Below are 14,265 nucleotides of genomic sequence, written 5' to 3'. Positions count from 1 at the left end.
GATTAAAACACTAAATACACTTGTGGTATTGACCATATCAGTTTTATTGTTTAGCTGTGTAATAACAATCCACGTGCTTGGCTTTAAAGCATCGAACAGCTCACAGATCAACTGTTCAGTAACCAAAAAAGGTTACATTTACTGAACAATTACAAAACACTGTTTGGCTATAAAAAAAAAAAAAAAAAAAAAAAAAAAAAAAACAAACACCTTTCTTGTAGAAATATACGTGAAACCACATACCTGGTTATTTCCACAAGTCATGCATTGATTGACAGTGTGAACCATCTCCAAAAGGTTCAGGACATTCTGCTTAGCCACAGACATAAAAAGGAAGGCAGGGAAGAAAAAGAAAGAAAAGAAAAGGAAAAAGAAAAAATAAACAAATAAAAAAAAATCCATGACTTCTAATGCAACCGCCATGTTCAGTCTACTCCACTCCTCCAGCAAATACTCTTTAAAGGGAATTTAATTAGTGAAGAATACACAAGGGACATATGCTCCTCAGACTTCAGTTTCCTGATCCAGGCCCATTACCTACAGGAGAAGGTTTGCGCATGGACATAAGATGCATGTATGATCAATGTACGTACATCTGTTCTACGTCTCTGGGATCTGGTATTGTTAACAGCATGGGTCACATTTTGGAGGACTATTTTTTTACGGTTTCCTGCATTCATATTTGCGTTCACTGTAGCAACCATAGGAGACCCACTTAGAAGGGAGGTAGTGTATTAAATCAGGGGTGGTCAAGGTTCAGTAGCATGACCAGTAGTCCTGATCCTTCCTCTATTGCATACACAGAACTAATTTTGGCTCGCTTTAAAAAAAATTGTATGGCAGAAATCGTGACAAATTTCTACACCTCCTATTGAGGAGGTCGGGTTGTCAGAAATACCCAGGTAACCTACAGCCAAACAACTTCTTCGAAAGTGCCATAAACATACAACCCTAAAGCACAAAACCATCATCAAGACGTTAAAGCGAACCTTTTACCTCAATTTCACTTAATAAACTAGCAACAGTACCTTATAGATCATCTTCAGTGTGTTCTTATACATCCTTGTGCCGCTTTCATGCGCTGTATATGCCTGAAAAAAATTGTCTAATCATTTCCTGCTCCAACAGTCACGCTAGAAGTCAAGGGGGTAGCCCTTCCCTCACTTCAGGCTGTAACTCTCCTGCCCTAACCCTGCCTCTATGCACTGTAATTGACACCCGGCTCAGTCGCCGGGACTGCGCTTGTACAGGCTGCGCATGCGGCGTCCTCCTTATTCGCCGCGCGGACTCAAGCGCGATCCTGTCACTGAATTACAGGATCGCGCTTGAGTCTGCGCGATAGACGGGATCGCACGGCGAATGAGGACGCCGCCGCATGCGCAGCCTGTACAAGCGCAGTCCCGGCAACTGAGCCGGGTGTCAATTACAGTGCATAGAGGCGGGGTTAGGGCAGGGGAGGTACAGCCTGAAGTGAGGGAAGGGCTACCCCCTTGACTTCTAGCGTGACTGTTGGAGCAGGAAATGATTAGACAATTTTTTCAGGCATATACAGCGCATGAAAGCGGCACAAGGATGTATAAGAACACACTGAAGATGATCTATAAAAGGTACTGTTGCTAGTTTAAGTGAAATTGAGGTGAAAGGTTCGCTTTAAGAAAAAAAACGCAATTAGACTTACCGGCAATTCAGTTTCCTTGAATCCACCTTGACTGCCACAAGTGAGAGATGACCCTTGACCTCTGTAGGGGCAGAAATACACGGAGAGTTCAAATTGCCCCCACCCCTCCTCCCTCTCAGTGTTTTTACAAATTATTAAGGAAGGTGAGCAATAGTGTATGTCCCCTTGAATCATATCCAATACAAACACATCTACAAAAAGGTGTATATTTTGAAGGGATATATATGGGCCGTCATGGTGGATTAAAGGAAACAGAATTACTGGTAAGTCCAATTGCGGTTTTCCATTCCATCCACCATGACGGCCACAAGTGACAACTAACAAATACTTAAAAGGGGTTCTGCAGTTTGCTTAAACTGATGATCATCAGCATCTGACACCTGGGACCACCCCGGCCGGTCAGATGCAGATGGATAGATCATCAGTTTAAACAAACTGCAGAACCCCTTTAACTAGGGTGTGAAACCGCCTGCAGAACTTTTTGGCCAAAAGCTTAAGGCGATAATGTTTTACAAATGTGCCGAGAGTAGACCAGGTAGCTGCTTTGCAGGTTAAATCTTATGAAACACCAGCTTTTTCTGCCCAAGAAGAGGCCGTAGCCCTGGTAGAGTGAGCTTGCATACCCTGTGGACAGGGTATGTTCTGAATGGAGTAGAAGCACTCTATGGTAGATCTAATCCATCGAGCTATTGAGGACTTAACCTTTAGAAGCTTCTAAATATTGTAAGATGGTGTTCCTTACATCAAGGAGAAGGCATTTCTATCTTATCTTCTGGAAAGCTGGTAACTGATGGTAACACGTTTTCCTGGTCTCTGTGAAAATCTAACCAGACTTTAGGGAGGAATCCTGGATCTAGCCTTAACACTTTTCGGTCCTCAAAAATCTTAATGGTTCTCTACAGGAGAGGGCCTAAATTTCACTTAAACTGGCTGAAGTGATGGCCATGAAGAAGGCAGTCTTGAGGGACAGGTGTTTTATAGAGATTTCAGCTAAGGGAAAGAAGGAAGATCTAGTTAATCCTTCTAAAACTATGTTGAGATTCCATTGAGGAATTCTAGATCTCAAGGTCTGTTTTAATCTGGAAGCTGCTCTGACAAATCTCCTTATCCACCTGTGTTCTGCAAGACTTGTGTCGTAAAAGCACTAAGAGCTGATATCTGGACTTTAAGTGTGCTGGGTCTTAAGCCAATTCCTAATCCGTTCTGTAAAAAAATCAAGTTTTTTTATTAATTGGAGAAAAGGTGTCCGGATGTTCTTCTAGCCAACTGCAGAATCTCTTCCAGATATTGAGATAAATGGCTGAAGTGACTTTTTCTACTTGCTTAAAGAGTATGAATTACTCTGTCTGAAAGGCCCTGTCTCCTGAGAGATTCGCTCTCAGGATCCAGACAGCTAGATTGTAGATCTGTGGATTTTGGTGCTTTATTGGTCCCTGAGCGAGGAGATCCTCCTGTAAGGGTATTTTCCATGGTTCTTCCAGTGCCATTCTTTTCAGAGCCAAGAACCAGCTTCTTTTCAGCCAGTGAGGAGATATTAGGATCATTGTTGTTGGTTCCCTCAGAATTTTCTGTATCACATGGGAAGGGTGGAAAAGCAAGACAAGGCTCCATCACCAGCTAATTGACAGGGGAGGGGGTCTAGTGAACAGAATCTGCGGACCGGAGTACTTTTTCTGGATGCGAATAGGCCTCTCTGGAACACCCCATCTGGATGCGATTTCCTGAAAAAATCCGCTTCTAGATTTTGACCCTTTTGGATGGATCGATGTTAAGGAGAGAACATTTTCTTCTGCCAGAGAAAGTATTCTTTTTTCTACCTCTGCTAGAGGGTTGGATCTTGTGCCGCATACTGAAAGCAGTGGAGGTAACCCTTGGGATCTTTTACCGTAAATTTTAGGTACTTATGGGAAGCTTGATAGATTAGTATGTGGTAGTAGGCATCTTTTAAATCTATTGACGCAAAAAAAAAAAAAAAAAAAAAAAACACGCCTTCCGGAATCAGAGGAATGGTAGAGGCAACCAACTCCATTTTGAACTTCCTGTACACAATAAACCTGTTTAGGGGTTTTAGATTTATTATTGTGCGGTACGAATTGTCTGGTGGTTTCTTGACTAGGAAGACCCGTGAATAAAATCCCCTTCCTATTTCGGTATGTGGCACTTTTATTATAACTCTTGATCTGATCAGGTCCTGAACCCCCTGCCAGATCTTCTCTTTAAACTCCTATGTTGTGGGTAGTAATTGTGAATCTTTCTGGAGGGTCTGAAGAAAATTCTATCTTGTAACCCTGTGCTAGGATCTGTAAAGCCCAGGGATTTGATGTGATCCGATTCCATTGCTCTAGAAAATCCTTCAACCTTCCTTCTACTTTGGCGTCATTGTTTGTTCTGCTTATTCTGGGGATTGAGGATAAATCCCCTACCTTTGCCTCCCTTGCTATAGCTCCAACAACCTGTCTTACCCTGCCCTCTATAGGATATACATTGGAAAGAGAACAGGTGAAAGGGTTTCTTTTTAGTTTCTCTCTCTTCCGGAAACCCCTTCTTCTTGTCGGCAGCTTTTTCCAATATTTTGTCTAATATTGGCCCAAATACAAATTCGCCTGAAAAGGCGATAGAACATAACTTGGCCTTGGAGGCCTTATCCCCCGACCAAGCTTTCATCCATAATGCTCTTCTGGCAGCATTGGATAAAGCTGCATCTTTGGCAGAAAAAAAAACACTGACCGATGAGTTAGCCAAAAAAGCAGTTGGCAATTTTAAGAGTGGGACAGAATGTATAATATTTTCCCTGGGGGTCTTATTTTTCAGAGGTTCCTCTAATTTTGATAACCAGAAATACATAGCTCTGGCTACAGATGTAGCTGCAATGTTGGTGTTGATGCCAAACATTGCAGCTTCCCTTAGGAGGGAGTCTGCTTTACGTTCCATCAGATCGCTAAGCTGCGAGGAACGGTAGCGCAGTCTTTTTTTTACTACCTTAGCCACCTGGATATTGATCTTGGGAATTTCATCAAATATTTTACATTCTGTCGCATCAAATCTTAATCTATTCCTGAATTCTCTTGATACTCCTAGCCTTTTTTCTGTCTCAATCCATTCATCCATAATCATGCCCTTATTTTCATTGACGGGGAATATTTTAGATTTTTTCGCTTTTAGACCCCCCAAACATCTCATCCTGTACTGTACGTGGTTTGGGAGTATCTTCTATACCCATAGTGGATCGTATGGCTTTGATTAACTCTTCCATGTCATCTGAGGAGAAGTATTTTTTTATCATCCTCCACAATTTCTCCCTCAGACAAGAGATCCTCTTCAAAGACTCGTCTGGAGGAAGAGGCATCCTCGTCATTGTCCTCTGACTCAGAGGAGGATTGAACGGACATTCTGTTTTTTTTTGGGGATTTGGAGTGGGACTAGCTGTGCTCTCAGCGACGCCATGGAAGATCTGATCTCTTCTTGAATAAAAGATTGCCTATCAGAAAAGATAGATGGCTGCTCTTCTTTTACAATGTCCGAAATGTAGACTTTACATAATTTCTTTTTGCAGTTATCAGGCAGTCTCTTGGCACAAGTAGCTCACTTTAGAGGTCTTGCTCTAGAGACTCTCTTGCTCCCTAAGGAACAGAGAAAAGCAACCAAGTATCATACATTGGGTAAAAGAAAAATACAGAGCCCTCTGAACAGGGTGCAGGAGCGGCAGTTTCCAGCTTGCTAGAGCGCCCTGCTATGAAATACTGGCGTCTGAAGTCATCCTTGTGCATCTTGCATGGTGCGCTATAGCTCCGCCTCCCTCTGCTTCTGGTATGTGAAGCCGGAGGTGCAGGTCACAAGAATTGCGTGCGTCCCACGTGACCCAGGTCTCAACAAGCGTACCCTGGATAGCAATCTGGATGAAAGCGTACCCAGGATAGCAATCTGGATGAAACTCATGCCCCAGCACGAACTGGAGCGAGCGTCCCATGGCCTTAGGAAGCAGACCTCTGATACCTTAATAGTAGTGGAAGGAAGACCAAGACATGGATGGAGCGCAGGTCCCAGCTTAAGCCAGAGCGAGCATCCATGTTGCTCCCGCTGCCTAGCCTTAGCTCCTGCCGCGGGAAGGTAGCAGGAGATCTGAAAATAAAAAAATCTGAAGTCTTCACCTCCCGATAGGAAGGACTCTCTCTCTCTCTCTCTCTCTCTCTGCATGCTTACCCCGTAGGGGCAGGAAAAAAAAACTGAGGGAGGAGGGGTGGGGGCAATTTGAACTCTCTGTATATCCCTGCCCCTACAGAGGTGAAGGGTCATCTCTCACTTGTGGCTGTCATGGTGGATGGAATGGAAAACATGGATGTCTTTTTGGAGAGAGCGAGATTACACAAGATCGGAGCCATGGTGAGCAGGTAGGAATCCTGTGTTTACAGGGCAGGCTGTGGGCACTAGATAAAAAGTCATTATTTCTGAAGAACTCCTGTAAGTGCATTTTAACTCAGTTTTAAAGGGTTGTCTCACTTCAGCAAATGGCATTCATCATATAGACAAAGTTGATACAAGCCACTTGCTAGTATTGTTATTTTCCATATTGTTTCCTAACCTTTCCTGGCTTGATTTGTTTTTCCCCCATCACATTATACACTGCTTGTATCCAGTGGTTACGGCCACCGTGCAATCTAGCAGCAATGGTCATGCTTATAAACTATAGGAAAAAGCTTTAGCCAGTGCACACTTCCACGGTTCCAGCCAGCAGAGAGGCCGATGCATTTTCCTATAGAGTGCAAGCATGGCCACCGCTGTGCTGGAAAGATGAATCAAGCCAGTAAAGGAGGCAATAAGGACAACAACAATACAGGGTGGTCCAAAAGTATGGACACCTGAATAAATACAAAACAGTGGTTGGGAACGCCATTCTCTGTGTGGCATGTTGCTAATGGTGAAGCGGCAAATCAGTGAGAAACGATGTTCGACATGGCGGTCATTTTGAACACTGCCATCTTGGAACAAAATTCATACTTTCAAATGAGATGGGTGCATGCAACATATGTGATTAACATGAGAGGAGATGGAAGAGATAGTGTTGATCTCCGGGGAACGCAGAACCCGAGTCACTGCAGCGGATTTTAACCCCTTAAGGACCTCCGCCGTATATATGTACAGCGTAGGTCCGGTCCCTAAACATGGCGCCCGCTCGCACGTGAAGTGAACTCACCTCATCCACTTGTTCGCGCAGCCCGGCTTCTCTTCTGTCTTCTTTGAGGAAAAGGACCTGTAGTGACGTCATTGTGCTCATCACATGATCCATCACCACAAGTCCTTTTCTTTAAAGATGACGACAGAAGAGAAGTGGGGCTGCGCAAACAAGTGGATTAAGGAAAGTTAAATTATAATTTTTTTAACCCCTCTATCCCTATTTTACTAAGCATTGTGTATTTAGAATGCTATTATTTTCCCTTATAACCATGTTATAAGGGAAAAATAATAAAATCTACTCAACACCTAACCCAAACCCGAACTTCTGTGAAGAAGTCCGGGTTTGGGTACCAAACATGCAGATTTTTCTCACGCGTGTGCAAAACGCATTAAAATGTTTTGCTCTAGTGCGGAAAAAGTGTGCATTTTTCCCGTGACGCACCTGCATCTTATCCGGCACAAATACGTGACGCCCGTGTGACAGAGGCCTAACAGACCACCCATCTGCCATGGCACAGTTGGCAAAATTTGCCAGATTTCCCCAAACAGATTCTGTGTTGGAGCTGCCAAAAAGAGTAGGTAACAAAACTGCCCCAGACTAGGCAACAATGGCTGTCCTGACATCCTTCCACGAGAGCCCACATCATAGCACCCTCCATCTGTTACAGGAGAGCAGGGCAAGTCCAACCATGATTGGGCAGGTACTGGCTACTCCAAATGGCACCTGTAAAGCTCCAGTTACTGCATCATCTCAATAAGGATGATCCCGATCACTATGTTAAATTGTCAAAACGGGTGTCACAACAATTGTAACGGGACCCACATTTGGCAGCTCCAAGACAGAACCTGTTTGGTGATTTTTGGCGAGCAATTTGCCAGTTGTGCCATGGCGGATGGGTGGTCTGTTAGGGTGCTGCAATCACTTGGGTACTGCCCTCTCCTCTGTCTCTGTAGCAAAGAGAAAATTATAAATAACGCATGAATAAAGGTATATTACATTTAAGATTTAGAGTCCTCATCAAATTCTCAATCAGGTGTGTGTCATATGGTGAACTCTTCCGATGTGAAAATATCAATTTAGTTCTAAGATGGCGGTTTTCAAAACAGCCTCGGTGTTAGACACCGCTCCTCATAGATTTGCCCCCGTCCCCTTAGCAACGTGCCACACACGCTCCATTCTGATAGGGCCAAGCTGTGAAAATGCCATCGTGCCTGGCCTGGCAGAGCGCAGCTTAGGGTTGGGCAATATACCGGTATCACGATATACCGCGGTATTAAAAAAACGGCGATATGGCGATATCGCCGTTTCCTAAATACCGCGGTATTTTGTGACGTCATCAAAGAGGTCAGCGCACATTGTGCGCTGACCTCTTCTAAACGTGCGTCCGCTTCTAACAACTCGCCTTCAGGAACTGACTGATCACTTACCGCCCGCCCCTGCACCTTGCTCTTCCTCTCGCTCCTGGCCTGCCTCCTTCTTGCTCCGCCTCCCTTAGTCAAGTCTCCACCCACCATCTGACATAATCACCGTCGTCACCCACCAGTGTCGGGCGCCTTGTGAGTACTGTCTCTGGAGAGACTTTTCCTGCTGTCTGATGACAAAGTTATAAACTTACTACTTCCCGCAGCGGCCGCCCCGGCTCTCCCTCCTCCTCGCTCCCATAAGACCTTATTATAACGCTCCTTGTGGCCCCCCCCCATACAGTGCAACGCCTCCTTGTGGCCCCCCCCATACAGTGTAACGCCTCCTTGTGGCCCCCCCATACAGTGTAACGCCTCCTTGTGGCCCCCCCATACAGTGTAACGCCTCCGTGTGGCCCCCCATACAGTGTAACGCCTCCGTGTGGCCCCCCATACAGTGTAACGCCTCCGTGTGGCCCCCCATACAGTGTAACGCCTCCGTGTGGCCCCCCATACAGTGTAACGCCTCCGTGTGGCCCCCCATACAGTGTAACGCCTCCGTGTGGCCCCCCATACAGTGTAACGCCTCCGTGTGGCCCCCCATACAGTGTAACGCCTCCGTGTGGCCCCCCATACAGTGTAACGCCTCCGTGTGGCCCCCCCATACAGTGTAACGCCTCCTTGTGTGGCCCCCCCATACAGTGTAACGCCTCCTTGTGTGGCCCCCCCATACAGTGAAACGCCTCCTTGTGTGGCCCCCCATACAGTGAAACGCCTCCTTGTGTGGCCCCCCATACAGTGTAACGCCTCCTTGTGTGGCCCCCCATACAGTGTAACGCCTCCTTGTGTGGCCCCCCATACAGTGTAACGCCTCCTTGTGTGGCCCCCCATACAGTGTAACGCCTCCTTGTGTGGCCCCCCATACAGTGTAACGCCTCCTTGTGTGGCCCCCCATACAGTGTAACGCCTCCTTGTGTGGCCCCCCATACAGTGTAACGCCTCCTTGTGTGGCCCCCCATACAGTGTAACGCCTCCTTGTGTGGCCCCCCATACAGTGTAACGCCTCCTTGTGTGGCCCCCCATACAGTGTAACGCCTCCTTGTGTGGCCCCCCATACAGTGTAACGCCTCCTTGTGTGGCCCCCCATACAGTGTAACGCCTGCTTGTGGCTTTTTTCTTTTAAACGGGTATTTATCGCGATATATATCGTTATCGCGATAAATTTTTTAATATCGTTATCGTCTGAATATTTTTGATATCGTCCAACCCTAGCGCAGCTAGGTGTAATGGTAACCACCGGCTTCAACTTACTCTCTAATAAAGATCCCTTTAGACTGGACAATTTAGCAGCGATTGTTCGGAAGGAAGCGTTCCTGCTCATCAGTGAAGGAGACTGCCGCATTTATGCTCGTTAATCGGCGGAACCTTTACACCGCCAGATAAGCGACAACAAGCATTGCCACGTGTACTGGTTAACAATTACCTGGTGGATTCTCGGCCTGTGTAAAGTGCCCTTCACACAACAATCTAATTATTTGACGAAGGTTGAAGGATTGGATCAGATAGTCACAGATTACTAGTCAACTGTCAGACCGCACGCCGCACATTTTATGTTACGGCTAAATCCCTGTCTAATGAGCCAAATGGCAGTTGGGCTGGGATTTGTGGCTGTAATATAGATGCTAAAATGCACCCAAATTATGGCATCTGAATGTACATCCAACATCTCTCAAGATTTATTTTTCATTTCATCCCACTCCTTGCTCTTACCAAGCAGCCGAGCTCCCACTGCAATGACCAGGAGTGGGGTTCGCTCTGATCCCGGCCGTTTCACCCCTGAGGTGCAGTGGGCAATAGTGACCACAGCATCTAAATGGTTAGGTAGGCAGAGGAGGCACCAAGTGTCACTCCTTCGTTGATCGAACCGATCTTGGCAGTATTGACTGTCCCAATGTGTATGGAAGGGGCCTCCTGGAGGCAGATATCAGGGGAAAAGAAAAATCAGGCTGTTGGATTTCATCACGTCCAATCATTTTGTTCTCGGATTAATAAGCATGGCTTTCTCCTCTCTCACTGTCAGGGATACACAGTCACTCGGCTGAGTAAGCACGTGTATGTGGTGGTGTGTTTCAGGACAGAGCAACTGGTGGATCCAAGGCTCTGCCAGCAGGTATTGTGTATGGTCGGCCTAAGAGGCCATGTTCTTGCAGCAGAACTCTGAGGCTAATAGATTTCTATCGCAGATGTGTATTATGAATGCTGTGGATCCGAATGGGGATTGGCAACAAGAGGGCTCAGCAACCTCCGGCGAGCCGACTGTGGTGAAACTACAACTCCCAGCATGCCACATTCACTTGTACAGTAGTCCCAAGAACAGCAAGCGTCGTAGTTTCACCACGGTGATCCCTGAACAATGAAAGGACGCGGATGACATATGGAGTACTACTGGTTAGCGGCTGCCCCAGAATCCTTACCTTTTAGTATCTAAACTTTCGGCCCTGGTATCTGTACGAGTACCTCACAGGCTAAATGAATGCTCAAAATGAGTCTTCTATAGGGGCCCAAAATCAGCAGAGAAAGGGACCCGACAAATCCTGGTGAGGTGGAGGCACCAAGCGCCCAATGGACACAAATACACTGAAGCCAGCAGAACAGCGCCCCCACCGCTGGACGGTCACAGGTTTACACGGCAGCTGGAATCTTTCCCGCCTTCCTTACTGCAGACGAAACACCTGAGAAATGTCTATGGCTTTTAGAGGTTCAGCAAGAAGGTCTGGGAGGTGTAGAAGCACACTGTCAATCACACCCGCCCGCTGCACCAGATGTCAATACCATGAAAAAGCTACAGAGGAATCGCTTACCGTCCCTAGAGGTCCCCATGAGCTGGTCAAGCATGGCGCGCATTTGGGCCTGCGCCGACATTTTGAGGAGGTACAGAAAGGCTCAGGGCTGGAGAAACCGCTCTCTATCCCCTCTTCGGCCGTTAATTACACTCTGTGCCCTCCTAATCTCCGGAGAAAGGCTGGAGGCGGCTGTCCAGCGGCCGCTGCTGTCAGCAGGACGGAGCTCCCGGACGGCGGAAAGTATCGCGATATCGAGCTCTTGGTGACCGCGAATGCGCTGTCTGCTCTGATTGGCTGCACCGGCGTCCTGGTTCTCGTGTGTGACGGCTGATTGGTCAGAGGGGGTTTGGACGGTTCCCTGTCCGGCCGTTCGCTCGGTGCTTCGTGTTTGACGTGTTACAGCTAGGGCTCCTTCCTTCCATTGTCCTGAAGTAATAGTCATATGCAGAGGTCGAGAAGAGTGAAAAATACTCCTCCTACCATTTTTGAGTAGTATTTTTACCTGAGGAGGAGTAGGAAAGTTACAGTAATACAAATCCATAATACGTAGGCCCACACATGCTCACGTGTTCGTTGGAGCCTCTTTGACAGAATCTGCAATAAAGACCGGACAAAAAATACTTAGGCTACTTTCACACTCGCGTTTTGGTTTCCATTTGTGAGATCTGTCATGGGCTCTCACAAGCGGTCCAAAACGGATCAGTTTGCCTCAGATCAGTCTCCATTCCGCTTTGAAGACGGACACCAAATCGCTGCTTGCAGGGTTTTGCTGTCCGCTTGACGAAACTGAGCCAAAGGATCCGTCCTGGCACACAATGTGAGTCAATGGGGACGGATCCTTTTTCTCTGGCACAATAGAAAATGGATCCGTCTCCAATTGACTTTCAATGGTGTTCAAGATGGATCCGTCTTGGCTATGTTACAGATAATACAAACAGATCCGTTCTGGATGGACGCATCAGCACAAAACGCGAGTGTGAAAGTAGCCTTATATGCAGCACAGGATCCTGAACAGACTCCACAGTCAGCGGAGTCTGTTCAGCTTCTTCCCTGTCAGTTAGGCATTTTTGTCATATATTTAAAAGGGTTGTCTCACTCCAGCAAGTGGCATTTATCATTTATAAATGTATCATTTTATGTTATTAGCCATAGTGCCTCCTTTGCTGGTTCCTTTTCCCATCACACTATGCACTGCTCTGGTGGTTGTACACTATAGGAAAAAGCGTCAGCCTCTAAGGCGACCAGGACTGTGGCAGACCAAGGGTCAGTCACGTGAGGATCGATACCACGTGTTCAGGGGAACGACGCCTACGGAGGAAAAGGGAGTGTCCTTGGCCCTTTATTTATACCCATTCCAAGGGTGTAACCCCTTAAAGTATTGACATGATTGGTTTACAAATATTCCAACAATAACTTCTGATTGATCAGAACTGAATCCATCTATTGATTGGTTAGTATTCTATGAGCTTTCTATATTCTACTAATGGGTTAATTGCTAAGACTATGTTTTTTTTTCTTACAAAATGCATACTTGGTTATTAGCATGTACACACGGCCTAAGCTACTTTCACACTTGCGGCAGGACAGATCCAACAAGCTGTTCACCGTGTCGGATCCGTCCTGCGGCTATTTCGCCGGACCGCTGCTCCGTTTCCATTGACTATAATGGCGACGGGGGCGGAGCTCTGGCGGTGCACGGCGAAAGCCGCCGGACTAAAAAGCCTGACATGCAGTAATTTTAGTCCGGCGGCCTTTCGCCGTGCTGGGACGGAGCGGCGGCACGGCGAAATAGCCGCAGGACGGATCCGACATGGTGAACAGCCTGTCGGATCCGTCCTGCCGCAAGTGTGAAAGTAGCCTTATCGTATCTTAACCCGTTCGCTTCCAGTGCCGTAGCTGTATGGCGCTGCGAACTAGGTACAAAATACCAGCGCAGTACAGCTACGGTGCGGTGTTCACCCGGTCCCTGAGAGAAATTGCTTGGTGACCGAGTGACGATGGCTGCTCAGGACGGCAGGCAGCCTACAGGGAGGTTTTTCCGCCCCCCTGCAACATCAATCACTGAAATTGCCCAATTTCTGCAGACCAGCCAATCTCAATTCCGGATGATTTTTCATCCAGGAAGCTGCAGGGAGGTGGAACAGGGTTTGTACAGGGGAGATTGGTGCTGAACAAGTCAGCATCGGTCACTTCCGAGGTGAAAGAGGGGGACACCAGTGTTTTGGGTCCCCTGCCAGTGCTGCTATTGGCTGGAACAACGCTACAGCCAATGGCAGCGCTACAGCTGCACAGGAAAGGGCTGAACTTCCCTGCATGCAGCCATTCTAGCTGGTGACTGCATACAGAGAGGTTCTGGGACTTGTGGTGCACCACCACTGTGATTTAACTCTTCCTGTAAAGAAGAACAACATCTGGAACTGCTGCCATGATTTTTTTTCCATTTGCAGCAGTTCTAGATCCCTAAACCACCCTCAGTCCCCTCTCCGTCCAGTCCTTTTTTTTTTACGGAGGCCATTTGGTCAGTGCGTTTTTTTTATTCTTTTTTTTTCCCCACCATTTTCTAGCACTGCACAACTTTTTCCGCGTGCGAGCTGTGACCGCCAAGTGCTGGTCAGTGCATACCTGCCAGATCAGCACCTGGGGATTATCTTTTGCGCTTTTCTTGTAGTTAGGGGTTTATATAAATATAGAGAGAGCTCTATATTTCTATATAGATATAAGTAACATTCTTAGCCAGTGTTCACTTTTTAACCACTGTAGTGAATTTTTATACTACAGTTTTTGCACGCACACACGATCTGTGCATACGTGCTGCAGAGCACCGATAACTAATGTGCTCATTTACATCTGCACATTTACTTTCTTTCTGTGAAAAAAGACCTGCAGTTAGTGTGGAACGGAACCCTACGGAAGAATTACAGAGTGCTTCTATGGGGTTTCATCCCATACTTCCGTTCCCAAAAAGATAGAACATGTCCTATCTTTTTGTGGAATGGGTGGATCGCAGACCCATTAAAGTGAATTGGTCCACGGTCTGCTGCGGATGACCCAAGGTAAAAGTAGGCAGTACAGGGAACAAATATGTGGAATTAAGGGGTAATTGAATACACAGTGAAAAGTTGAAATAGGGCCACCAAGGTGATATTAAAGGGGTATTCTCATCTTCCCTTT

General features: G+C 46.7%; 1 protein-coding gene across 3 annotated transcripts in view; it reads right to left on the bottom strand.

The window, feature by feature from the left end:
- The window catches only part of LOC122943575 (putative RNA-binding protein Luc7-like 2), a 98,354-nt gene extending 87,009 nt beyond the window's left edge, over positions 1-11,345 (bottom strand). For all 3 annotated transcript variants that reach the window (XM_044301425.1, XM_044301424.1, XM_044301426.1), the window contains exon 1: positions 11,113-11,345. Coding sequence is in view for 2 of the 3 variants with exons in the window: in XM_044301424.1 (XP_044157359.1) it covers positions 11,113-11,173 (61 nt within the window). In the remaining variant the exon portion in view is untranslated. The remainder of the gene's footprint in view (positions 1-11,112) is intronic.
- Between the last annotated feature and the right edge of the window lie 2,920 nt (positions 11,346-14,265).

The sequence above is a fragment of the Bufo gargarizans genome, chromosome 7 (genome assembly GCF_014858855.1).
Source record: "Bufo gargarizans isolate SCDJY-AF-19 chromosome 7, ASM1485885v1, whole genome shotgun sequence".
NCBI classification, from domain to species: domain Eukaryota; kingdom Metazoa; phylum Chordata; class Amphibia; order Anura; family Bufonidae; genus Bufo; species Bufo gargarizans.
The sequence above is the reverse complement of the archived record's forward strand: the minus strand, read 5'-3'. Positions and strand labels throughout refer to the sequence as shown.